Source organism: Nycticebus coucang, chromosome 3 (assembly GCF_027406575.1).
Source record: "Nycticebus coucang isolate mNycCou1 chromosome 3, mNycCou1.pri, whole genome shotgun sequence".
NCBI lineage: Eukaryota > Metazoa > Chordata > Mammalia > Primates > Lorisidae > Nycticebus > Nycticebus coucang.
In genome coordinates, this window is record NC_069782.1 from 50,731,973 (window position 1) to 50,759,698 (window position 27,726).

The 27,726-nt window shown below is 43.9% G+C and overlaps 1 protein-coding gene across 1 annotated transcript in view; it reads right to left on the reverse strand.

Moving 5' to 3' along the window:
- The window catches only part of TPH2 (tryptophan hydroxylase 2), a 129,646-nt gene that overhangs the window by 59,014 nt on the left and 42,906 nt on the right, over positions 1-27,726 (reverse strand). Inside the window, exons 6-7 of the mRNA XM_053584772.1 lie at positions 20,288-20,484; positions 14,062-14,197 (exon numbers count right to left, since the gene is read on the reverse strand). Of these exons, the coding sequence (XP_053440747.1) occupies positions 14,062-14,197; positions 20,288-20,484 (333 nt within the window). The remainder of the gene's footprint in view (positions 1-14,061; positions 14,198-20,287; positions 20,485-27,726) is intronic.

Here is a 27,726-nt window from a genome sequence, read left to right on the forward strand (position 1 = left end):
GGATCGTTCCCTCTTATATCCCTAGCACAGCCCAAATAAATACAGATGTGGCCCCTTTTTTTTATGAAGCCGAGCGCCTTGATGTCACCCTGGAGAAAATCTTTGCTTTTCCCGTCTAGTCATCGTAAGGAAGTCCACTGATCTCTCTCTTCTTTTGAGACCGGCAGATATTATAGTTACCTTTCTTAAAATTTAGTTACAAACATGTGTATCGTGTGCCCATCACATACCGGGTACTATATTAGGAACCAAGGTTTAAAAGTAAATAAGGCGTTCTCTCAGAGCAAAAGTCACCTTATGGTTCCATAAAAGGATGATCAATTAGCAAATACTAACTGTCCTCATCCATGGAGAGAAATCACTTCCAATTCTTACAAGGATCACAAAAACAGTGCAACAGAAATGCTGCTGCTATGTCACAGTTCCCCATCACGTCTGAGATATTCCTTAGTTCTTAAAGAAATGAGAGATATTTAACTTTCTCTCCCTCCTCCTTCCCCATTTTCACTAAAAGAATTTTTTAAGTGATGCTGCACTGATTTGGAGAACGTCCTCCAAAGCAAAGTATCACAAGAATGGAAAAGCAGGGGGCGGCGCCTGTGGCTCAGTGAGCAGGGCGCCGGCCCCATAATGCCGAGGGTGGCAGGTTCAAACCCAGCCCCGGCCAAACTGCAACAAAAAAATAGCCGGGCGTTGTGGCGGGCGCCTGTAGTCCCAACTACTCGGGAGGCTGAGGCAAGAGAATCGTGTAAGCCCGAGAGTTAGAGGTTGCTGTGAGCCGTGTGACGCCACAGCACTCTACCGGAGGGCGGTACAGTGAGACTCTGTCTCTACAAAAAAAAAAAAAAAAAAAAAAATTTAAAAAAATTTAAAAATAAAAAGAATGGAAAAGCAAGCATCACATGTACTCAGTACTCAGCTGACACAAGTAAATGAAGAACTACATGCTTAGTGAGGGAGAAACTCAACGCAAGTAGGGTGGGGAAGGGGTTGAGTAAGTTCCTACCCGACGGGTACAGTGCACAGGTACACGGCACAACTCCTGGTGGAGGACACACCACAGCTCGGACTTGAACCTTCCTAAACCAAACGGCAACCTAACCGTAGGTGCCCTCATAGTAATCTAAAGATTTTTTAAACATGATGTTATAGTCAAAAGCACACACTCTGGAGGAGGACATAAGTCCACTTCCCACATCCTGTATAGACAAATTAGATACGGCAGCATTGTCCAAAAGAGCCACCTGCCATGATGATGATGTTCTACATCTTTGCCACCCAATGTAACCGCCACTTGGCACAGATGTCTACTGAACACTTGAAACATGGCTTGTGTACTGAGAAACTGAATGTGTTGTTTTATTTGATTTTCATTAATAAATGCAAATACCCACATCTTGATATTGGAGTTGTCTTATCTATAACATGGAGATTACGAACTTCTCTTGCCATGTTTAAACAATGTAGTAAGCTAATGCTTTGAAAATGCAAGTTCCTAAGTTAGGGGTCATTGTTAAAATACTACATCAAATTGTATTTATACCTAGGTCTATCGTACTTGAATAAGTTTTGCCCTTGTAGAAGGTGCTTTATCACCTAAGAAGCAGTAAACTCCTCCAGGAAAGAAGCCAGGACATGGTCATCTTTGGGTTCACGATGCTTAGCAAAGCCTGGCACACGAGATCTGCCCAATGACTGTTCTTTGGACTCTACTGAAAAGAGCAGGTGATGACGGGCTCCATTGCTCCAAAGACAGGGGAATCCAAGTGAAACCCAAGTATGGTATTTCTAATTTCCAGTAGCTCATAAAGGCTTTGGAGCAGAACTTGATTTTGCTATTTTCTAGTTGCATAACCTTAGGGAAATGATCTGACTTCTCTGGACCTTGGAATTGCCATCTGTAAAATGGTGACCCTCCTGTTTTCCTCACAGAGATGAGTGGAATGATGCCAAGCAAACAAATTGTGTGTGGGAAACATCGGAGCCCTCTTACCTTCTCCCTGAGGGTGGCTTAGTTGTAATTCTCTACACAGTAGTCAAGGGGTGTGAACAGTGATCACCTCTTTCTTGCCTAAAATTCAATCATTTTGAATTTCTTCTTCTGAACTTGAAATTTAAAAATGCAAATCTTCCCAAGGTGGGTAGGACATTTTCCCTGGTCATCTCCATCTTCCACACCTGGAGGTACATAACGAACTTCTTTCTCCCTGACTACGTGAATTTTGATTCAGGTTCTGGTGCTTATGAGCGCTAATTTTGGATATGGACATCACACAAGGAAGACAGCACTGGATGCGGGGGCAGGGACAGAAGGAATCCTGCTTTGAGTCTGCTAAAATAAAATATTAAAAAAAGGAAGGGCGACTGAAGCTTTGAAGACTTATCCCAACTCACTATGGATAACAACCTAAAAGGAACAAAAACAGGGCTCCAGCAGGCACTTAGGCACAAATTTGGTTTCAAAATGCTCAGGTCTTAAATAATATATAGGTTTTTGGATGGGCAGAGGGAGGGTGATAGGTGGGATTACACCTACGGTGCATCTTACAAGGGTACATGTGAAACTTAGTAAATGTAGAATATAATTGTCTTAACACAATAACTAAGAAAATGCCAGGAAGGCTATGTTAACCAGTGTGACGAAAATGTGTCAAACTGCTTATAAAACCAGTGTATGGTGCCCCATGATCGCATTAATGTACACATCTATGATTTAATATTAATAAAAAATAAATAAATAAAATAAAAAGTGTATTGTTAGAACTCTTGCAGCTCTTGAGACAAAAGGCTCTGTAAAATGTCTTAGGGGTTATTTTTGCTTGCAAGCAATTCACAAAACTAGACACGATATTATGATTGAAGACTTGGGAGCCCAGATCTAAGAACATGGCCTTGTAACTAAGGACACTCTGGAATTTTATGGGATACATTAGCCTCCACATGAATTTAAGAGGTGCTGAGTAAGAGTAGACTTATTTGGTATTTATATAAAGCCTTTCTCTCAAGATCAAAGCGTTATTTCATCCTCCCTCACACAGGGAGGTTAATGGCTTGAAAGTGGGACCTGCATCCCTGGCGTGCAGCCCACAGGTCTGTCTGCCTGGGGACACACTGTCACTTATCTGCTACCTGCCCTGTGATGAGGCCCTCGCCCCTTCTTTTCCTTCTGTTTTTAATGAAATAGGAGGTGCTTCTTCTTATAAATGTGGCCCGTGAACACCAAAGGAGAGAGTGAGCCCCTCCCAAGCCTGTGAGTTGGGGCAGAGGTGGGATGAGACTCACAGCACTGCACTGTCCAACCAGCCTCCATAGTTTTTAGGGTTCTAGCAAAGAAGGGCCACCAAATAAAAGAAAGTGGCATTTTCAAGTGCCTTATACAAAACTTGTCATTACAAATACAAAAAGAAGTAAGAAAAAGACCTATTCTACTTCCGCATATGTTTAAACTTTGAGTTTTTCTATTAGTGTTTCTAGTGAATGTAGGATAGTGGTTAAGCCCGCAGATGCTGACACTGCTACCCAGGTTCAAATCCTGGCTCCCCACACACACACTTGCCACCTGTGTTATCTTGGGAAAGTTACTTAAACTTTCTATGACTTATTTCCTCACCCCTAAACAAGAATACTCAGAATACAATTCCGAGGGTGCAGCGTCAAATGAGTTCATCCAAACATAATGCTTAAAATAGTGCCTGGAAAATACACAGACAGTTACCACACACTGTTCATGTCTACTGTTAAAAATGAAAAGTAGTGTTGCTGCTGCTGTTGAAATGATCTGTGTTGGAGGATGGAAGAGATAATAATGTTTCCAGGTCTTCAGGCCCTGGGTATAGCTGAAAGTAAACTTCTTCTGAGGGAGAAGACAAATACCAAAGTGGGGGCATAACCAAGCTGGGTTAAAAAGCAGACCAGGGAGACCAGAGGGGCTTGGCTTCCCAAGAACCAGCAGTGATAGCACTGCTTTGCAACCCTGAGCAACAAGAATGCTAACCGCTTGACGGAAGAAGCCCGCTGGCTGGGCAGGAAGCTCAGCACTAAGCATGCACGTTCTATAGGGGAGAACAAGCTGGAGCCACACAGAGCTCACGGGCACCAGGGGAACCTCCGCAGTGCTCTGCTTGACCTTCCCAGCTCTACAGCAGGCCAGGCCGAGACTGGACTTTAGCAATACCCAACATTAAAACACCCCAACAGCCAGAGATTAAGGCAGACAGACCCAGGTCCTCTCAGATGGGAGCAAGGAGAGGAAGTTGGGAATGGAAAGATCATATTTTTCCTCTCATTACAGACCTAGTGAGAGGCATCTGTTCAATCAAGACAGGAGCAGCCAACCTTTCCTATAAATCTGAAACCTGTGTCTTCACCTGCCAATATTATTACTTGACAAATGAGGATTAATGTCTGAACCCCAAGAAAAGGAGATAAATGACATCTTCTGCCATTTTTAGACAAGCAAGGGTTCTAATAAGCAAGGGTTAACCATAAAATTCATTTACTTTACTTAGAAACAGATGGTAAGTATTGTCAGAATAATTCACTTTTATTTTTCTTGTAAAATCAAAATAGCGGCAATTATAAGAAAAATCACCTGACTGCAAAGCCTTTAAAACAGTTATATTTAAAAATAACATGAATTGCCTCTAAACTGTTCAACTGCAACAAAAAAGAATTTTCTTAATGCAAACGTATTTAGTTGTATTATGGCAATACACATGGCAACATTAGTCAATGATGTCATGAATTATCTCCTAATGGTGAAAGTTTGCTCTTTGATTTGAAAAGTGATAACAGAAAAAAGCAGATGTGTGCAACGGGCGTGATACCGCCAAAGCTGCTGCCCAGGGTTAGAAACAAAACACCACACCCACACAGTCCAAGCCAAGTGGTCAGAGTGATAAGAAGTTGGAGGCATCTTTCCCACCTAGTGGACTGGGCTCCTCACTTTCCAGACTACTGAGGCATTTGCCCATGAACTTCAGTGGCCCACACTCTGCTGGGTGCTGGTTCACATTCTTCTCTCTGCTTGACTCTTCATTCCGGCTTTGTGTGACTCAACAGGAACACGGCCCTCCTGACTCACTGTGCCCTCTCTGCCCAGAATCTGTAAGCAAAACTCTTTAAACTTGCTTCCTCCTGTGGTGGTGAATTCCTCCATCTAAGGAACCAGGGACTACCCTAGCCAAGTTTTCCCTGCAATGGCAGAGGCAAGGGCAATGCAAGGTCAGGCTCCCAGTGTCAGAGTGATGGTCAGACAGTCACAGGGCAGGCAAGAGTCACAAGGACATCTCCCAGTACAGCATAAACAACTGGCCCATGCAAGGGACCCTGATCTTGGATTGGACATCTGGGCATTAGGCTATCTGCCAGGTAAAGGAAGTGCCCCAAATCTGGAGTTCTTTGACTTAATAAGATTGTACTGTGTTGTTAAGCACAATATCTAAAACAGAATAGAAGGGATTTTTAATGTTTTCATGAAAACATTTTATTTTTATTTTGTATTTATTTTCATTGTTAGGTATTCATTGAGGGTACAATAAACCAGGTTACACTGATTGCATTTGTTAGGCAAAGTCCCTCTTGCAATTGTGTCTTGCCCCTAAAAGGTGTGGCACACACCAAGGCCCCCCCCTTCCCTCTCTCTGCTCTTCCTTTCCCCACCCCTCCCTCCTTCTCTCTCTCTCTGTTCTCCCCTCCCCCCACTCCCATCATGAGCTTGTCATTAATTGTCCTCATATCAAAATTGAGTACATAGGATTCATGCTTCTCCATTCTTGTGATGCTTTACTAAGAATAATGTCTTCCACTTCCAATGAAAACATTTTATAAAAAGAAATCTCTGGTGCAAAACTGCTTTGGCAATAGCTCGTCTGTAAAGACAGATATTGTACCAGCTTATTCTCAAAGACTATATGTTTATATTCTAAATTCATGGCTGCTTAGAAATCTAGACCACAGTGGGTTTGGCCAAGAAAAGAGCAGAGCATGACTGGATCGTCCGGTATCTATAAGAATAGTGCCCTAGAAAACAGCGCCTTTTTGCCCTGTCCTCCTCCATTTCCTAGACTGGGATCAATCCATACTATATCTGAAGGAAAGCATGAAATTTGGCCCCAGGACAATATGGTTTTATTAAACTGTATTTCTTACTAAAGAGCTCTGCATTTTTAAGGTATTACCAGTCACCGGGATACCTGCAAACCATAGGCACAAGTTCACGTGCAGATCCAAATCCAATTAGCAAGTACTCACCATGCACCTTGCACAAAACACATGAAAGGAGTATATAGAAACCATAAAGAATAAAGATGGAAGGAAGAAAAAGGCAAACAAACTAAAGCAGAGCTATGGAAAGTGGGATAAATACAACACCTGAAAATCCCAAGCACCCTCTGAGAACCAGAAGCCTGATGTCAGAGACCAGACCTGCCAGGCCAGGGGGGAGGGAAAGAGCCCTCTTCCCACTGCTGTTTCTCTGGATACTCAAAAATTTCCTGAACTAAATCAACCCCCAAAGTTACCCCCACCACTGCAAAAAGCCTCTAGAAACAAATCCAGAGACATTTCTATGTCTCTGACCTCACCCTGGGAAAGAAGCACCCACTTGAGACCTCACCAGCAACCTACCGATGTGATGGCCCCTTAGGGACCTGCACCTACCAATATGACGGCCCCTTAGGGACCAATGCTTGGCAGAAGTCCCAAACTCACAGAATTTCTTATATTATTTCAGATTAACAGGAACATACAAATGATTAGGTTACAATGTCTGCATCAGTTGGGACACAACTCCTTGCAGTTGTGTCCCCACCCAGGAGGTGTGCCATGCACCTTTACATTGTGCCCCCTAGGTGAGAGCACATCAATTCCCCTTCCTCCTGTCCCTTCTCCCTCCCGCTAACTTGAATTAAACTGAGTTTTTCTCTTGTGTGGGTATCAGTTCATCAACTGGCTTCATATTAGTATTGAATACGTTGGATACTTGCTTTTCCATTCTTGTGATACTTTACTAAAGAGAATGTTCTCCAACTCTATCTAGGTTAGTACAAAAGACATAAAGAATGTCTTCTTAATGTAATATTTTAAACAGTTCAAAGGTAATTTTCCATATGTCCCAAAGTAGCATTACTTTCCTCATGTGGCAATGAGCTTTCCTGGCTCTTAGGTGCAACAGTATTTAGGGCTAGTTGTCCTAAAGGGGAAGGAGAAAAACGTCCCTTTTTTTTTTTTTTCAGTTTTTGGCTGAGGCTGGGTTTGAATCCACCACCTCCAGCATATGGGACTGGCGCCCTACTCCTTTGAGCACAGGCACCACCCAAAACTCCTTTTTTTAAACACTGTGAGTGTTTAAAACCTGACAGTGCAGTCAGGTTTCTCTCTTCCTCTTATCGTCCCTGCCTTTCTTGGTCTCATTGTTAATAAGATAGGAAGGCAGAGACAAACTTTATATTTTCTTCAGCTCTTCTTCTTCACCTTCACTATGAATAACATTTTTTTTTCTATTCAGAAGCTGTCTTTACCCCAAAAGCTAAATAGAGAGCATGGTAGGTTGTTCCTTAGTCGATGTGACTGGAAGAGAAGGCTACTCTGGTCTGAATGGCCCATCTTTTAGACATAGCTCCCATCAGGGTCTAAAATTTCACCATTGAAAGTTCACAGTTTTGCCTGATTCTTTCACGAAGAAGGCATTTCATAAAAATGAAATGAAAGAATTTTTATGAAATGCCTTCTTCATGAAAGAATGTCCACCGTCAGTCCCTGAAATCAGAGTAAAGCTGTTGGGATGACTGAAGGATGTTCACTGGTGTAGATGGGGCTGTAGCCCCTCGGAAAGAAGTCCCACTACCCACCCCCGTGTGTGCCCAGAACTTCCTACAGACCTTAAGCATTAACTTCCCCTGGGTACCCTCACGCCACAAATCTCAGGAGGGGTCTGGGGCTCTGAATCCCAGCTACCACAAACCTGGCCCCTCCTGGTGGGAGTGCCACTCACAGCTTCAGCTCACTCTTGGAGTTGGTTTCCACTTTTTATGCCAGGTTTGGGGATACACTACAAGTTCAGTCTGGATCCTGTAATGACTTTTCCAACTGGCCTTAAATACAAGACAGCTTACAAAGAAGACTGACACAGGAACAGACAACGGCCAGGCAGTGCTGGGAGAGCTGAGCCAGAAGTCAGGCAAAGTGCCACCGGACATTCAACCATGCCTGGAAAAAGTCTTCCATGAGAAGGCTGCAGTGGAGCCTATGCTAAACAATTAAAAGGATTTCACCAGAATCAGTCCAGGCAGAGTGAGCCAGCGGCTCCTGGGGATGGTGGAAAGTCCAGAGCAGCTGGAGCAGAGACATGATTTGATGGAGTCAGACTATTTTTTTTATATGTAAACAGGGAACCAACAAAAGTTAAACAGGAAATGCTATTTTCAGATATGTGTTTTGAAAAGAACAAAGCCTACAGATTGCTTCTGAGTGGAGGGAGCAGAGCAGCAGTGTTAACGCGACCCGGCACATCTCTTATTCTAGAACAGCGATTCTCACCATTCACACCTTTGGTAGTCACACTGGTGAGGGTAAGAGTGCCCTCTTGACCTCTAGTGGGTAGAGTCCAGGGGTGCTGCTAGACATCCCACAACGCACAGGACGTCCCCATACAACAAAGAATTATCTGGCACAAAACATCATTCATGCCAAAGTTAAGGAATCTTGTTCTAGAGGAAGAAGAGGTCACAGCATGACAGAACTAACTGGACTTCCCAGACAGATGAAACTGGGGGCCTCTCAGATTGCCATTCTGTCCCTGTGCGTGTGGCAGGTGACGCACACCTGCCCATCTGCCATGGAATTCCGTGTCTTCCCCTCAGATTCCAGTGAGTGAGAGGCATGGCACCTGTGGGATAACCTAGACTTGACTGGCCCGGTTGACTTTTATAGAGGAAATCCTTTGCAAACTTCAATACTCGAGTAATGATGACCTCTTGATCATGGCTGATCAAAGTGCACAGCCAGGTCCAGGTAACACCGCACTGCAGAGTCACTGTGGCAAAGCCTGCACAGAGGAAGACAGGGCAATAGTTCCGTCCCCCTTCTGTGGCCAGTGACCTTGTAATTCACACATGATCACATGGAAAAGCAACTCCTCCCACCAGGAAAACCAGGAGTCACTGATTGCCAAGACTTTCTCTACAGTCTTCCAGGCCAGGAAATCTTCCCCAGGGAACTAGTCAAATTTGCTTTTTTAAGTTAAATCCCATTCTCTAGCCATGTTTAGAGAACACAGTGCCTTTAAAATGACTAAATTATAAACAAGCCAAAGACGTCTTAAAACCCAATGTGTGCTAAAAGCTATGACAGCAAAATAACATTCTTCCTGGCATGAAAGGGGAAATAAAATTTTTTTTCGGATAATGTCTTTTAGCTGCTTTCACTCTCACTTCTACCCGGGTCTTGGGGGTTCACCTGTGCCTCATTAGTGCTACCTCAACTCTAACAGTTGCGCAATTGAAGGCCATTATTTGGAAGCACCCAACAGCAGCCTCATTAAACATCATGAACTGGAGAATCTGCCCTCCCGCTGCTTTCCAATTGAGGAAAGGGGATTTCCTTACAAAGACATTGCCTGCAAAAGGACTTGGGCAGGAAACAGCCCTCCCAGCAAAGGTTCCCGCAGTTTTAAGCAATGTGGCTGAGAAGGGACTCAGGACTTTGCAATACGCAAGGATTAGAGGGGTCTTTACAGAAAACGTGGTCTGCATGGCAAGTTCCTGGGAGGATGCTATGGAAAGCAGCAGCAGTGGGGACCTCTGAAAAGAAGGAACCAGACACCAAGGGAACAGAGGATGGAAAGGGGCTCCCCGCTCACAGGGCTACCTTTAGTACTCTTTGAATTCTGAACTGCTGAATTAAGTTTAGCACAAAGCTGCCTTACAACGTATTTTAAGTTCAGCCTAAAGGTGGTTCTGTGCATAGTGAACTATGACCCGATTGGATGTGTAAACAAACTCCTACCTACTATCCTGCTGATTGCTGAGTTTCAACCAGACAGCCAATTGCTCAGACTATGTTCAAATAAGGCCAGGGCCAAACTGTGACCCAGCTAGCTGTTCCCATACCTCACTTCCGTCTGTACACCACTTTCTTTTTCCTGCCCATAATCTTCTCTGCCCACACATCTGTGCCCGAGTGTCTCCAAACCTATCCTGGTTGGGGCAGGAGGTAGCTGCCCAATCTGGAAATCGTTCTTTGCTCAATTAAATGCTGTTAAATTTAATTTGGCTGAATTTTTTCCTTTTAGCAGAACCATGTGCTTGTATTACTACTTAAAATAATAATTTTCAAAGCAAATGAATGATATGGAAGAAAAAATAGAGATTACAAAACAACCCTAAGTTAGCAGATCCCAAGTTTCCACCTTCTGACTTAGTCCCGGCTCGCCTGTGTAGTCCCAGGAGGCCTGGAAGAAGGGTGACCACTCAAGTCTATTTTGAGAACATTAAATTCACTTCTGATCTCTCAACCCTTATTTCTAGCTACCAGGGGCTTGGCACCTGGAGGTCCTACCCATGGGCCCCTCAAGGATAGCATTTCCCAAATCCCAATCCTCCCTCCTTCCTTCCTGCTTCCCTTTCTCGTCCCTCCAAGCCTGATTCGCCTCCAATATTCTCAGTCATTACTGGAAATGATTTTCCATTCAGTTGCCCAATATAAAAACTTTACTATTATCCTAGGGAGTCTCCCCTCTTCCTCACCACCTATTTTAGTCACCAAACATTAGCTCCATTTCCAATAGTATGGTGCCTCATACTATACCATTGACTTTTTCTAGCCCCACACTTTATAAATGACATTCCTTCATTAGAATGGGAGCTTCCCAGATGGGTTTTTATCTTGTTCCTTCTCCACACTTCCTCCGTCCACACCCCAGCCATCTTTCTCAAATAGGACTAAACATATCCAATTGGACTTTAGAACCTTGGAGAGCTCCCCCTTGCCTATATAATTAAGTCCTCACATCCTGGTTCAACAAATGTCTAATTATAATGTGGCCTGAGGATACGTTTCATCCCTAATAATTGTACATAAACTGTGCCTTGGCCAGTCTGGTTTAAAAAGCCTGGTTGGCATATGCCTACTCCAACCCTCCACAGACTTGCACTCCCTGTTTCTTTGATGTGGAAAGCCTTCCCTTCTCACCCCACCTGATCTTGGTCAGAAATGAAATTCCTCTCTCCTCTTCATGGCTCCATTCAGTTTGCACCTCCCTGAAAAGCCCTTCAAGACTTCTCCCTCCTCCATGCTCCTCCAGCCCTTTGTACACTTCCCAATTATAGCCCTGACTATACTCTTGGCTAATTATTTACGTTTTCATCTCCTTTGCCAAAATGTGAGCTGCTTAAAAAAATAATAATAACTACTATTTTATTCACCTTTGAATCTGTTGCACCTCTCTGCCAGCATTGCACACAAATGTTTGCTGAATGAATTGGCTAAAAGTACTTTAGTAAAAATGTAACACATTATCACCAAATTTTATTGACTCCTGGGGCTAAAATGTCATTTCTTAACCCCCCCACCCCCCCCCACCCCCGCCGCATACCTTTTGGCACACTATCACAGGTCTCCGGAGTGCCAGTGATTCAAAGGGAACTAACAAAGTGCCTGCTATTTGTAAACAGGGCCATTTGTAAACCCTCTGGGCCAGATTTAGAGATTGCCTTTCTAACTCTGACAGTGCCCCTTTGAGCACTCACTCCACTCCAAGAAGCATTTCTTTTCCAAACGTCTTGAGTCCTATAAGTAAGCTTGGTCTACCCTGAAAACACTTTCAGGGAAGCTGAAAAGAGCTGAAAAAGCAATGTAAGGACCCTGCAGAGATCCACCTGGCCAGCGAGCCTTATTATGCCAGCCTACTAGGAGGAGGAGCCTCACGCCAGACAGGAGGGGGAGGAGCCTTACGCCAGCCTAGGAGGGGGAGGAGTCTCACACCAGGCTAGGAGGGGGAGGAGTCTCACACCAGGCTAGGAGGGGGAGGAGGGCCTCTAGAGTCTCACTTTCTGTTCAGCTCACTTCCACTGATATCAGCTATTCAACTGCTTGAACCTCAGAAGGTTCTCGGCTCCCCAGTGAAGACCTTGGCAACCTATTCATCCTAAGTGTATTGAAAACAGCATCATAAGCAAAGTGATGACCTGAGTGTCCTAAAGAACAAAGTAGGGTAAAATGGGGGAGAGGCACCCCTTGGATGGAGCCTTGGGGGCACAGAACCCGTAACACTGCCCACCTTCAGGGGCTCTGCTTCTGCTGCTCTCTCAGCCTGAAATCCTCCACCCTGAAGATCTTCAGATTCAGGTCTCTGCTCAAACATCACCTCCCAGGAGCCTGTCCAGACCCAATCCAAATAAGCTACACTCAGGACCCATCACTTCTGCTTGCTCCCCATACTAGTCATCTCTTATCAGCCATCAGCAATTCATGGCAGCCTCCACACCTGCCACCGTGTCCCCTGACCATCTGTTTACATGCCAACCATTGTCTCCCAGTTCATCCAAGACGATGGGGCAGCTGTGTCCTTCCCAGACAATCCAGGCACATAGTCATCATTCAGTAAATGTTTGCCATATTTTTCAAAAGCATACAAAGAAATATAACACAGGGAATTTCACACCTAGAAACTACATAGTCCCATGTGTGATGAGGCCGAATGACCAGCACACAGGGTGTCCTGCCTTAGTCCCTCCTCCCAACCCGTGAAAGAGAGGTGTCAGCACAGCACCACCTCTGAGCTTCTCTCTGCACTCCTACCCCGTCCATCATCCAAGAGAGAATGGACAAGAGCCCCAAAGGAGGGTTCTCTCCAGGAAGGACATGATAGAGCCAGAAAAGAATTACAAGCCTCCTACATATCTGGAGGTGATGGGAAACGTCCAATTACCTCCAGATATGTATGAGGGAGGTGATTTGAGGAATGTCCAAGAAAGTAAGATGCCCAGGAGAACACAGCACAGAGTTCTAAGCTTGGGAGGGAGGAAGAGATGAGAGAGCAAAGAACTCAAAGTAGACCTTCTGTTTGACCCCTCGATCCCATTACTAGGCATCTATGCAAAAGAAAAAAATCTTTTTACCATAAGATTCTACCACTAGAATCCTACCACTAGAATTCTACCATTCTACCACTAGAATGTTTATTGCAGCTCAATTCATAATTGCCAAGGTACAGATTGACCCAAGTACCCATCAGCTCATGAATGGATTAATAAATTATGGTGCATGTATACCATGGAATACTACTCAGCCACAAAAAAATATGGGACTTTACATCTTTTCTATTTACCTGGAAGGAGTTGGAGAACATCTACTTAGCAAAATATCACAAAAATGGAAAAGTGAGTACCCAACGTCCTCAAGGCTAATATGAAGCCAGTAGATGAACAAATACACACCCACACGAGAGAAAATCACCCGTAAAGTCAAGTGGGGAAGGTAAGGAGAGGGAGGTGGTTGATGTGCTCTGACCTAATGGGCTCATTGTAAGGGTACACGGACACCTCCTGGGGAGGGGGACAACTATAACTTGGACTTTACCTAACAAACACAAACAATATAACCTAATTGCCTATACCCTCATATTAATCTGAAGTTTAAAAAAAAAAAGCAAAGAAAGGACAAGAAGAGAGGGGATTGGTGATAATTTGCTCCAGTCTACATGAACCTCCTTAACATGAGAGGGGCCTCCCAGTGAGAGAGGGGTGCTGCCCCGATGGCGGGTCAATGTTTACGTTATCCCTCCACACCATTCCTTCCTCATCGAGAATGGAGATGTGACCAAGCAGAAGGTTCAATGTCGGGATGAAGTTAGATGAGCCAGAGCAAGACTATCAGGGTCCTCAACCATCCAGCCGAGGAGTCTGATCCTCCTCCAGGTGAAGGCTGTGACCCTACTGGCTCTAAAGAAGAAATCGCTCTGGAGGTAAAAGTAGGCCTGCGTCACCTTCAAGTAGGAGAGTGGTGGCCACTTTATAGGATGGTGGTCTCTCTGCAGCTTGGGCTCTGAGTGTGGGTACTTACGGTTCCGGGGTGTAGAGGGGGTCTGAGCTGTGCCGGACATATTGGGTACAGTGGAACACTCTGTAGGCCAGTCCTGCCAGAAAGTCTCGTGGGCTCAGGTATCCAGCCACAGGTCTCACCGTGAAGCCGGACCTTTCTAGAGAGGCAAAACAAGAAGAGCCAATGAAATATCAGTCCAGGAGGACTTGAGGGCCCGAGCAGGGTCGCTACCATTTATAAGGATGTTCCAGAAACAAAGTAATCAAGGCCCTAAAACTCCTGACAAGTAAATGATGCATATTTTTTAACAACTAGCATGTTTGGGGTTTCTGATGACTGAAACACACTCTTGAATGATGGTTTCCAAGTGAACAAGACATTCACTAAAATGAAAAGAAAAAGGGAAAAAATTATTTTAGGGATTTATTATGATAAGATATCTCAAACACACAGAAGATTACAATCTCAAGTGACACTTCCCTGGTGTCTTTCTGAGAGACAAACCGAGGCATTCGTTCTATGTGTGCTGGTAACACCTCGAGCACCCCCTTTACTACGCCTGGAATCAGTTCACCCTGCAGCTTTCTCTTGTGGATACCACCTAGGTCCTTCATTCCATGCTGTTGTTTTCTGTGACATTATATGAGTAACTGTGATTTGCAGCAGTAAAGTGCTATATGTCCAAGTGGTTATGGTGAGAGGAAACAAAGGGAGAATACGACAGAATCTCTGCAGTCATCCTAGCCCCCTCCCTCGGGGTGTGGGCCTTCCGTGCTCCCCGCCTGGGGACTACTTACTGCTTCCTTCTCATCAAAGCCCAGAAAACTTACAGCAGAAGGGCTATTCTTTGTTCAAATATGCATCTTATAAAAATGTCATACACAGTCATGCATTGCTTAACAAAGGGGATCCATTCTAGGAAGAGCATTGCTGGACAATTGTAGTGACACACACGTTGCCTGGTGCACTCACACACCCCAGAAGCCTGGCCCGCTGCACGCGAGGCCATAGGATACAGCCCATTGTTCCTAAGCCACGAAGCTGCACAGCATGTCACGTGCTGAACACTGCAGGCTGTTGTGACACAACGCTTAGGATTTGGGGATCCAAAACTATCTAAACATAGACAAGAAACAGTAAAAGAGTGCTGTTGTGATCTGGTGGAACCATCATCATCCACACAACACATGACTGTATCTTAAAGGGGCTGCATGATGATCTGTTCTTTTCTCATATTTTCAAAATAAAAATTGTTTATATATATAGTATAGCTATATTCTTTTCTATTTTTAGGAGAGATGGGGTCTCTCACTCTTGCTTGGGCTTGCCTCCAACTCCTGAGCCAACATTCCGCCCACCCTGACCTCCCAGACTGCTGGGATTACAGGTGTGAGCCATATATATGTACACTGTCTCTCTTAAAGTCACAGTTTCCAAGCACCTATCAAGGTCATTAAGTGAGGACTTACTATACATAATGAAATTATTACTACCCTGTTTCCCCAAAAATAAGACAGTGTCTTATTTTAAGGTGTGCTCCCAAAGATGCTCTAGGTCTTATTTTCAGGGGACGTCTTATCTTTCCTGTAAGTAGGTCTTATTTTCGGAGGATATCTTATTTTCGGGGAAACCAGGGTAGTCAAGCTAATTAACATACCCATCTCCTTACATTTACCTTTGTGTGTGCTACTCCTCTCTCAGCAAACTTCCATTATACAATATAACATTATTAACAGTAGTTAGCACCCTGTACTTTAGCTCTCTAAACTTAGTCACCTACCTACCTGGAATGCTGTGCCCTCTGACCAGCATCTCCCACCTGCTGACCGCTGGTCACCCCGGATGCACCCTTCTCCTGTATGCTGGACTTCCCTAGGTTCCGTGTGTCAGGGAGCCAGCATGGCATTTCCCTGTGTCTGGCTCATCTCACTCACATCACGTCTAGGAGGGCTGCTCTTACCCTGATGTCAGCCTCCTAATAGCTCCCATTCAGAAAACTTCAGCCCATTTAGAGTATCTCAGAATGGTTGGAAATGGTTTCAAAAGGCAAGAGCCGGGTAAGTTTACAAAACAAGGTCATTCCAGGATTTCAATGGAAATAACCTTGTGCTCAGGCCCCCTCAGACCCGTAATCCTAACGACATTGTGTTCATTCCCGCAGCCTTCACTTTGGATGGCTCCCCAGGGAACACCAAAAGAGAAGTGTATTTTCTTACATGCCCACAGGTGGGACATGAGTAGCGGAACACAGTGGGACATTTTTCATTTTAATAGTCATATGTTTTGTTTTTATATAAATTTTAAAATATATGAAAGTGATATCAAGAAATTTGAATTTGTAGATAACATTACTTCAAATGTTTTCCTTTTTAAATAATTTAGGTATTTTTATGGTGTCAATTAAAACAATGGAAACACCTGCACTTACATGGTACTTACTATGGCCGACACGTGACACAGACTGCGCTCCCTAATTCACCAAGGGTTCAGGAAAACTATGATAATGATAATTGCTAAGGCTCTGTTATCTTTAATGTATGTCAGATGTATGTCAGACACATTAGGGTTTTAAAGCTTATCAATTAGTTTTCCATCCCAATTGCTTTGCGAGGTAACAAAATTATTATCTCCATTTTCAGAGGAGGAAACTGACAAATACAGAGGTAAAGGAGATTCTCTGAGGTCACACAGCCAGGAAATGACAGAGCCAGGACTCAATCCCTGGACATGGTGCCTCCACAATTCATGCTCCAAACCACTATTCCATATTGCCCCTCATAAAAGAAAAAATGATTTGGAAGCCAGATGTGGCAAAAACTAAGAGATGGTGTTCTGATTACCAGGGTTTGAAAAACAACACAGTAAGAAGGGATCTCCATGTACAAAGATGAAACATGTAACATGCGTAGGACTCAGGAAAAGAAGGAACGTGTCGGGAGAATATAATCCAACAACTACACGAGGCATGATGTAATTAGGTGCTAGTTACCTGATACTGACCAGGGCTTCCCAATCTCTAATCCAACAAATACACAAGGCTTGATGTAATTAGGTGCTAGTTACCTGATACTGACCAGGGCTTCTCAATCTCTAATCTAGTCTAACAACTACATGAGGCTTGATGTAATTAGGTGCTAGTTACCTGATACTGACCAGGGCTTCCCAATCTCTAATCTGTCCAACAACTACAGGAGGCTTGATGTAATTAGGTGCTAGTTACCTGATACTGACCAGGGCTTCCCAATCTCTAATCCAACAACTACACAAGGCTTGATGTAATTAGGTGCTAGTTACCTGATACTGACCAGTGCTTCCCAATCTCTAATCTAGTCCAACAACTACACAGAGGCTTGATGTAATTAGGTGCTAGTTACCTGATACTGACCAGTGCTTCCCAATCTCTAATCTAGTCCAACAACTACACAGAGGCATGATGTAATTAGGTGCTAGTTACCTGATACTGACCAGGGCTTCCCAATCTCTAATCCAACAACTACACGAGACATGACGTAATTAGGTGCTAGTTACCTGATACTGACCAGGGCTTCCCAATCTCTAATCTAGTCCGACAACTACACGAGGCTTGATGTAATTAGGTGCTAGTTACCTGATACTGACCAGTGCTTCCCAATCTCTAATCCAACAACTACATGAGGCTTGATGTAATTAGGTGCTAGTTACCTGATACTGACCAGGGCTTCTCAATCTCTAATCTAGTCCAACAACTACATAGAGGCATGATGTAATTAGGTGCTAGTTACCTGATACTGACCAGTGCTTCCCAATCTCTAATCCAACAACTACATGAGGCTTGATGTAATTAGGTGCTAGTTACCTGATACTTACCAGGGCTTCTCAATCTCTTTTCCTCAGAAATAAACCCAGAGGATGATGTTCCCACCCATGCTCCTCCCCTACAGGGCACTCACAGCGCCACGTGGCTCTCAGTGCCCACCTCTCTCCTGACACACAGCTAATGCAAAATGAAATCAGGTGGGGAGAGATCATGGCAGCTGCCACAGTTAGGATTCATAGAGGAGAGGAGGTGGGACTTGCTGTGGGTCTTGAAGAATAGGTAGAATTTGAGTATGAAGAGAAGAGATGACTTTCCAGTAAGGGACAGGGCTTAGCAACAGTGCAAAAGGCCCCTGGTGGGCCGGGTGCAGTGGCTTATGCCTATAATCCTAGCACTCAGAGAGGTTAGGGCAGGAAAATTGCTTGACCTCAGGAGTTTGGGACCAGCCTGAGCAACAGTGAGACACCATCTCTACTAAAAATAGGAAATATTAGCTGAGTGTGGTGGCAGCACCTGTAGTCCCAGCTGCTCAGGAGGCTGAGGCAAGAGGATCCCTTGAGCCCAGGATTTTGAGGTTGCTGTGAGCTGTGATGACACCACTGTACTCTAGCCAGGACAACAGAACAAGACTCTGTCAAGAGGAGAGAGAGAGAATGAGGAAGAGAAAGACAAGGGAAGAAGAGGAAAAAAGAAAAGAAAGCCCACAGCAGAGCGGAAGGACTGGCAGGGCAGTCACTGGAGGAAATGAGCTTGGAAAGCAGGGTCAGGACTCTGACCTAGGGCTGAGCCACGCAGACTTAGTCATAGAGAACGGAGGCCAGCAAACTGCAGCCTGCAGGCCAAATTCAGCTCACTACTTGTTGTGCAAACCCCATGACCAAAATATAGTTTTTACTTTTTTAATGGATAAATTTAAATGTGTGTGTAAATACAGCCTTGGTTTTACCTCTTAGCCCACTAAGCCTAAAATATTTAGTTTTACCTCTTAGCCCACTAAGCCAAAAACCTGGCCCTTTACAGAAAACATTTGCCAATTCCTGTGAAAATGACAGGAGCCACTAGTAATTTCTGAGGAGAGATGACCAGAAGAAAGTGATGATTTTGGTGACAGTTCAGAAAGTAGTGTTTGTGTGACAGTGGTGGGCAGGAGAGTAAAGGGAAGAAAATACAGGCATCAAGGTTATAAAATGATGGCAACCTCAATTTGGATGGTAGCAGTAGAATGGCAAGAAAAGGTCAGATTTAGGTGCCCCTGAATCTGTGAATCTGTGAATCTGTGGGTTTATATGGCAGGAGGGATTCTGCAGACGTTGTTAAGGATCTTGAGATGCGAAGATTATTATCAGGGGGAGGCTGGTCCCGTAAGAGGGGACACACAATCAGAGGAGACACAGCAGTGGAAGTGAGGGCTCAGGATGATGCTAGGATGCAGCCAGGAGCCAAGGGGTACGGGGACCCCACAAACTGGGAAAGAAAGGGCCCAGAAGCCTCCAGAAGGAATGCAGCCCTGCTGAGCCCTGGATCCTAGACTTCTAATCTCTAGACAGCAGGATATTATAATAAATTTATATAAACGATAATTTGTACTATTTTAAGTCAAAAGTTTGAGGTAATCTATTTCAGCCACAATAGGACAGTAATACGAAGACTGACTAATGATGGGAGGGAGGGGAGAAGATGGGTGAGAATTTGGAAGAATCCTTGGAGTCTAGAAAACACAGACAGGCAGGGGCCAAATCCCAGGACAGGAGCAGGAAAGGAGAGAGAGAGAAGAGCAGAAAACCTGAGGCTTAACTGCAACCAAGAACAGATGAGAAAGGGAGATGACCCTGAAACTTGGCCTCACAAGAACCCTAAGTTTTCCAGCTCTTGTCCCCAGAGGGTCTATCAGGAGAGTGACCACACAGAGAACGTGAGATGAGGTCCCTCTGGGACCCACTGTGTTCACCATTGTAACATCCGCAGTGAGGACAGTCCCTGGCACACAAGTTATACTTTAAAATATTGATTTATGGGTTAATTGACTAACTGACTGACCCTAGAGGAAAGTCCCTAATGTCCACCATTGTTCCTAACAGTTCTTCATCCAGTTACATGATTTTTAACAAAGCAAATAAAAAGACACCTCTGAGGTCATTCCACATCCATGTAGCCCATCAGAGTAATTTCAAAATCAGAAGCAGCTCAGAGCTGAATGTGCAAATATCCTCTGGGGCTTGGTGTTTGTACAGCCACACACAGAGCCTCAGCACACCTTGGGCTGTCAGCTGAGAGCAGCGCCCCGCCCAGAGCCCCTGCTCCGCAGGTGGCCACAGGAACTTGTGGGTTCCATACTTCTTTTTTTAAAACACTATTTTTCCTTTTTGGAAAAAAAGTTATTGCCACCATGTGTGACCTTGGGAGTCAAGTGCGGATACTGGTGGGGAAGAGACGGGTTGTGTGAAGCCTCACCTTTCAGGAACATGGAGACGTCTTCAAGTTGAGGGACATTGTCCTCCCTATAGCCACAGTATTTAGTCAGCAGAGGGAAGTTTTTCAAATACTCTCGGCACGCATGAGTGGGATAGAGTTTGGAGAGCTCCCGGAAGACAACACCCCAAGTTTTAGTTTCTTCTTCTGTGTACTCCACCCTGGGAATGGGCTGACCACTAAGCGGGAGAAAAGAAACACAAATGAACCCAGTGTGGGATCACATCACCTTCATAGCTGCCACCAGTCAGACTCCTGTGCAGCCAACACCCCCGAGGTCCTGAGAGGCCCCATCAGACGCTGCTTCTCAAAGTAAATGCCCATCTTCTCATTCTGCATGGGTGTATTTGGGCTTCCATTTAAATGATGTTTTAATTCAGTTACATCCTTAATTAGAGAGATGTGGTAAGATTTATATTCTTAAATGAGGGTCAGTAGCTTGTAAGAGTCCTGGCAAGGAAGGAACTGGTTTAGCACAAATCTATTCTGAGAGCCTTTTCTGCAATCACCTGACAACAGTAAGAAATAAATGTTGAAAATGCCATGAAGGCTATGTTGAACAGTTTGATGAGAATATTTCGGATTGTATATGAAACCAGCACATTGTACCCCTTCATTGCACAAATGTACACAGCTATGATTTAACAATAAAAAAATAAAAAATAAATAAATAAATAAAAGAAAAGAAAATTGCCTGTGGGTTCTCTTTGTCCTTTGCCCAGATTTATCCCAATCTCCAATTTTGAGATGATTGGTTCTGTTATCAAAATGTCTGAGAAATAATAAAATATTATGCTGAATTTTAAAGTGAGAGTTTGGCAAACCAGAAAGTAAGGAGCATTTATTGCAGCTGAGGCTGAAAGGCATACATACTAAGACTCTCAGTTTAAGACAGAGGTCAAGCAAACTTTTCTCTGTAAAAGACCAAAAAGTAAATATTTTAGGTGTGTGGGTCACATGGTCTCCGTTGCAACTGTTCAAGCCTGCCACTGTGTCTCAGAAGCAGATGTGAATAATATAGAAACACACGAACGTAACTACATTCCAGTGAACCTTTCCTGCTTTGGCCCACAGCAGTGATGTGCTGACGATTCATTCAGAGAGTACTGAGGGGTCACCCTGGACCAGAGCAGTCACAGAGAGCTCCCTGGAGGAGGCACACTTGAGCTGAGACTTGTTGGCCAGGTAGGACCTGCAGGTGCCCTGACAAAAGGAAAGGTGAGGAGGAAATGCTGGTCCAACAGCAGCCACCAGCAAACAACACAGCTTCTGATACAACCCAGGACTGGTCAGAGGAGGGAAATATGGACATGTGTTTGTGCAAACTGGTATTTCAGGGACCAGGATTTGAATTTACCATCTGACGAAAATATCACATGCCTATGATGAAAGTGAATTAGAGATTGACAAAACCTCTTATGACATACTCAACAGCCAACTGCCACACTCCCTCACTTCCCATCCGGGCCACTCATCAGAAATTCTGCCCCTGCAGGCAGCAACTGCACAACACACAGGAAGTCCAAACAGACATGTAAAACTAGGCATTGTTTCCCTGCAATTCACAATGCCGCCTACAGGGGGCAGGCACCACCAGAGCCCATGCACAGACTGCAACCATCACTCAGGGTTGCTGCTGCTACAAGTTGCCTTCAGGGAGCTAGGAGCACTCAGGAGCACCCCTGGGGTAGTGAAAAAGAAAAAGAGGACAACAACAAGAACAGGCTGTGAAACAGATGCCCTCCCTGCACTTTCTTCCACCAACCCTCTGGTATTTCAGTGTTCTATTTAAAGTTCAGGTCCAAATGTGGTTTCAACTGCTCCAAATAATTTTTATTTAAAAAATGAATTAACCACAGTACATGAAGGATGAGAGAATAACATGTACAAAAGAAAGAATCAGAAATTAACATTTACTTTCTCTAAGTACCAAGACCAGGGCTTATACAAACCAAATTAGAACAGGATTAGCCTTGTTGAAATTTGGCAGTTGACAACAAATCAGAAATTACAACCTGGCAAATATTTGCTGGAAAGATCAAGGCTTCTAAGACCTCATGTCGGTGATGAATTTAAAATGAAAGCTTGAAATGAAGAGATAAAAGGATGTAAGGAAATAAATATATAAATGGTCTGCCTCTGGTTCCAGACAATTCAATAAATCAATTTGAGTTGGGTAAGCCAATAAAGCTAATAAGGGCTGTGAGTGATCAGCAGGTAGAAAGCGATGAGGCTGAAATAAAGGAAATATTGAGAAGGCATTTGAGAAGAATCGTTAGGTCAGGGTTTTCCCTTTAATATGAACAGGCAAGCATGCAGCGTTGCAAAGAGGAGCTAGGTATACAAGACGCTGATGGAGAGCAAGTGCGAAGCAGGTGAGAAGAAAGGGCCAGCAGACCTGTGACTGAATGATGAATGTCCAGCATTACGCCCTGAGGAACACGGATGGTTCCTGCCTGTCTGCCCTGCCTGGTGACGCACCAGCCTGCTCTCTGAGTTAATGGCGACACATGTGCCACCGTGCACTGAACCCAGCCGAGTCGGCCTCCAGCAGAGACTTCCCACACTGCTCTCAACTCACCCTGGGTAACACTGTCAGGTAAATATTTGAAAATCAACTGCATCATAAAGTAAAGGCCAGTTTTATCCATTTCACTTCTGTTGAAAATATCTGAAATGCAGAAAATAACCAAGAAACTTCCTACTTTTCTGGGTAGTTAACACAAGTGTATAACAATAGCTCAGGTTTGAGAACTTACTATGTCCCAGACACTTTTTAAGGTTAAATGTTTTTGTATGAATTAACCCATTTGATTCTCACCACAAATCCATGAGGAAGATACTGTTTTTATCTCCACCTCACAGATGAGGACAGGGAGGCTCAGAGTGATGTAGCTACTTGCCTGAACTCCTGGAGCTGGTCTTGAAATCCAACCAAGCTGGCTTAAGAATGGCTATGGTCTTAAGTGATTGGTACATACAAATTAAATTAAAAATTTATTCCAGATACCAACTTATTTTCATACACCAAACTGAAGCAACGTCTATAGGTATGTGTATTCACATAGAGCAAATCCCCATGATACTAGCATGCATCTGGAGATGATGAAGAGCACTTTCCTGCTCAGTCATACATTTAATCTTCTCAGTAAGACCATGAGGTTGTACTGGGTTCTCCAACAAAATAAACAAGCAGTGAGGGCACCAGGAATGCAGGCACATCCATATTTTTTAAGACCTTGAAATTTGACATTTGGGGGAAAAAAATGTAGCCATGGAAAAAAATCAGAATGTGTTGCATTTTTTTTTTTTATTTCTTATGGGTTTATTTCTTATTGTGTATGACAAAAGAGCCAGAAGGGTGTCTTGGTCTTTTTAGGGCCTATAGCAGATACTTCTTTGCCACCATGCATCTGTTTATGGGCAGACATTATAATACCTCCATAACAGGAGTCATATCTCAGCAACCTACAACTCTCCTCTGGTCCAAAATTAAAGTCACTTAAGGATTCCACATTCTAGAGAAAGCCCCCAAAACCTGGAGCCATCACCTTACACCTGCTAAGCAGCAGCAGAAATAGTCCTATCTTCAATAAACTCCTTCTGTACCACCTTTCCAACCACACCCCCAGACCTGCCCCAACAGCCTAACGGGGAACGAGAGACACTCAGCATTGTGAGGAGTGCAGTGCTGGAGGGAAAGGGCCAGTTCTTCCCTCTTCCCTCTGTCAGGAAGGCAGGCTGCTCCCCAAGAGACACTTCTAAGGACTGTAGACAGCTGTGAGACATAGGGTTGGGCTTCTCCTCTCTCCCTACATCCTTGCTAAGCCTCAGGACCACAGGCCCTCCCTGGTGCTGTCTGGAAGCCTAGGAGGATGGTCCATCATGGAGAGAAAAGGGGTCCTTGACATGTGTCCTCTGAAATTAGAGGTTCATATGAATGTGGAGTCTAATACCCATAAAATCTAGAAATTTCTGTGGGACCCAGTGTGGAGTTCCTGGGAAGAAGATGGGAAAGCCCCACCCCATCCAGTTCTGCTCAGTTCTCAGGAGCCAGAAGAACACCCCAGTGGTCCTCGTCACCCCTCATGAAGAAGCTATTGGGGCTGCCCAAGCTATGGTGTGTCCAGCCCCGAGGAGAGATTGGAGGTATGACCACCAACAAGGCCAAGGGGAGGCAGGGCATACTCAGACAAGGGAGGGGTGCAGGTGGAGGGAATGGGCTGTCCCAAGAAAACTATAACCACACTGTGTAGAGACCACCACTTCACCAGAGAACAGCAGCCTATCAGAAGCTGCCCAGTGCAGTGGGCACGGCTGAGACCTGTCCATCACAGGCATTTCAGCAACCATGTAAAAAGACCTGCCTCCCACCTGGCAGTCTCCTCCCTCCCCTCTGCTCTGAACTCCAGAAGAAACAGGTAGGAAAGTTGTCTCAGAACAAGAGCCCCTGCCCCCAGAACACACATCCACATACATTCACTCCAAATTCCTAGGGAGTGGGGGAAGGATATACTTTGGATCAAGTTTGAGATTAGTCTTTTTTTAAATAAGCAAGATCAGGTCTTAAATGCCCATTTGAGACTATACTAATAATTGAAAATGACAGAAAATTAGATGTTGCTAAGGAACGCGCTTCCCTGTAGCAAAGTGGGATTCCACACAATACTGCTGAAAGCAAAGAGTGGAAAAAACAAAACCAGTCTACGTTGAAATAAACTCCAACCAAATCATACTCCTCAAAAGACTCATTACATGTAAATATTATAATTAGATATCTAGGGAGTCTCCTCCATTTATATGGAAATAATTGGGATTATGGAATTCTCAACAACCACCAAAATTATTATTCACAGTTTCTTAATTCACTGAGGAAAAACAAATGAGACTTTCGGTCGTTTCCAGACAAGCAAATTCTTCCTTCTGGTCACGGGACGGCAAAGCAAGATTTTACTACGAACAGGCAAAGAGACCCAGTGTTCAGTGAGGACAGAAAGAGACTAGCATGGCCCCATGGACAACGTGGTCACTGCAGAGATGCAGGCTTGACAGTGGGAAGGAGTCCCTGGTGGGCGTGTTACTCAGAGATGACTAAGAACTTTCTCTGGGAATACCAAGGCTGCGGGAGGCAGCTGTCTGCCTATTTGGTTAAATCCTACTCTTCCTAGAGACACAGGGATGATTCTGAAAAACCCGCCTTGTCCCTGCAGAGAGGAGAGCGTAGGAAGTGCAGAGATAAACGTAATTGGGGGCAGGTTCAGACATGGTTATGCTATACTAGTTCTGAGCTTGTTAGAGCAAAGTTGTTTAACAAATACACTTTTGACTCAGAAATCCAGAGGCCTTTACCCCACTGAGACTGAAACTGTGAGAGTTCTTTCAATAGCCAGGGAATAAGCAACAATGGTCTCATTTTATTTAACTATCTGTTTGATCTTCTCTTCTGGCAGGTCCAACAGCAAGTGGTTTTCCTTATATACTTTTTTTTTTTTTTTAATTTGGAAATTGGAAAATACTTGATTGTGGTGACATATCTGGCCGCCTCCTGGAGTCCTTGCTCCTAGAATTCTTAATGTGAGACGCGGTGTCTCAGCTTGTGTGATCTTCAGAGGAACTCCAATGTGGAGAAGCAATTTATTTATTCAGGGGAGGAAGATGTGACAGGCTGCAATTGATAGTATTTACATCAAGATGGCAAGATGGGCTGAAACATGACCCAGTTGGATTCTTTGAAAACCAGTTGGAATTTCTCTGTTTTAAGGGCCAAACCGAGCAGAAGATAACAGAGGATTGAGTAAGAAGATGGGGAGATCTGATAGATACAGTTAGAAATGAACTCATTTTCTACTTTGTTTTGTTACATGTTCCTTAGAGCAAGAGACGCCTCACTTCTGCAAGGGGTGTTTCTCTGCCGGGAACAGACTGTCCCTCTCATCTTTGCCTCATCTTTTCTCTCCTTTCCCACCTTTGGCATTTCTGTCTTGATTGACACTTCCACTTGGGGGTTGCAGAAGGGAAATAAGAAGAAGGGAAATGTAAAATCCATCAACTCTGCAACTCATTAGCAATTAGTAGTCCCTCTAAGGATTCAGGCAGGGCCTTTGGAGAACAATTATGGTGACATCAAAGGCCGGCAGTCTCTACCTCTGATCCTTCTTACTTATGAAACGCATTTGTTACAGTTCTCAATAAGCATACACCAAATTCTGCATTATTTCCAGGAAACTATTTATAATTTATCCTCTTTCCTTTCTATCCAAAAATGCTCATAAGAAAATAGAAGACTGAGATTGACGTTTTTCTAACATCATTGTAAGAATAATTTTGATTTTGAGATATCACTTTTTAAAAAGAAAAACATAATCATTCATAAAATCTATATTAATTGTTATTAAACATTTATCACACCTCTCATGACTTACACTGGTGACTCCCCAGTGTGCAGAAATTTCGATCCGTAATAAAGACTCTCAGTGAGAGCCAGTGACTGCACCGTCACTCAGCACTATGCTGACAGATGCCACCCTTGTGACACCTTGTGACACCTGTGCCCAAGCGTCTCCAGAGAAGAGCCAGATAGTCAGCAAGGATTCAACAGGATAACTGCGTATCCCTCTGAGCCTGGAAAAATGTTGCCACAAGAAAAAAAGTATCTTAAGTGACCTTGATAAATTCCATTAAGGCTTAACCAGAAAGCAAATGTTATTGTTTTCTTCCAATTTCCAAGAATCTGTTTAAAAAAAAAAAAAAAAACATTCTGGGTCTCCTGCATTTGACAAAATTATACTTCAGAATTTATACCATGAGAAATAGTCAATAACTTTATCATAAAGTATCAATAATACCCAGGGGAAAAAAAAAAGAAGTAAAATATTCAAAATAATACTCTGCTAAATCTGTCCCCTCCCCAACTGTGATATATACGTCACGAAGGCAGGGATTTTTGTTTGCTTTGTTCATTTTTGGATCCCTACCACCCAGAGTGGAGTTTGATCACCCTACAAGACATAAGAAAAAATACAGTTGCCCGTCAGAAATACTGGCAGATACAGATTTGTTTTGCCTCATCCTGACTCATATGTTTCAGTTGCTACGGAAAAAGCAATCCCAAAGACTGAGATTGTAATAAATTTGCTGATAGCTTCCAATTAGTCCTCTGTATTATTCACTTTACATGTAAAGTTTTCTTCTTCTAGTTTTCTCAACCACATTTCCCGACCCCATCTAGATACCATCACTCAAGCATACCTGTAGCCAGAATTCCCCCCAGGAAACGAAACAGCATATATAAATCTAAAGAGACATAAAAGTCCAAATTTAACTAAACACAGAGGGGTTTTCTTGGCTGGACAGTCTAATGAATGAACTTTCAAGGACATAAAGCACAATTTAGTAATATTTTTACAAAAGAAAAGTGACAA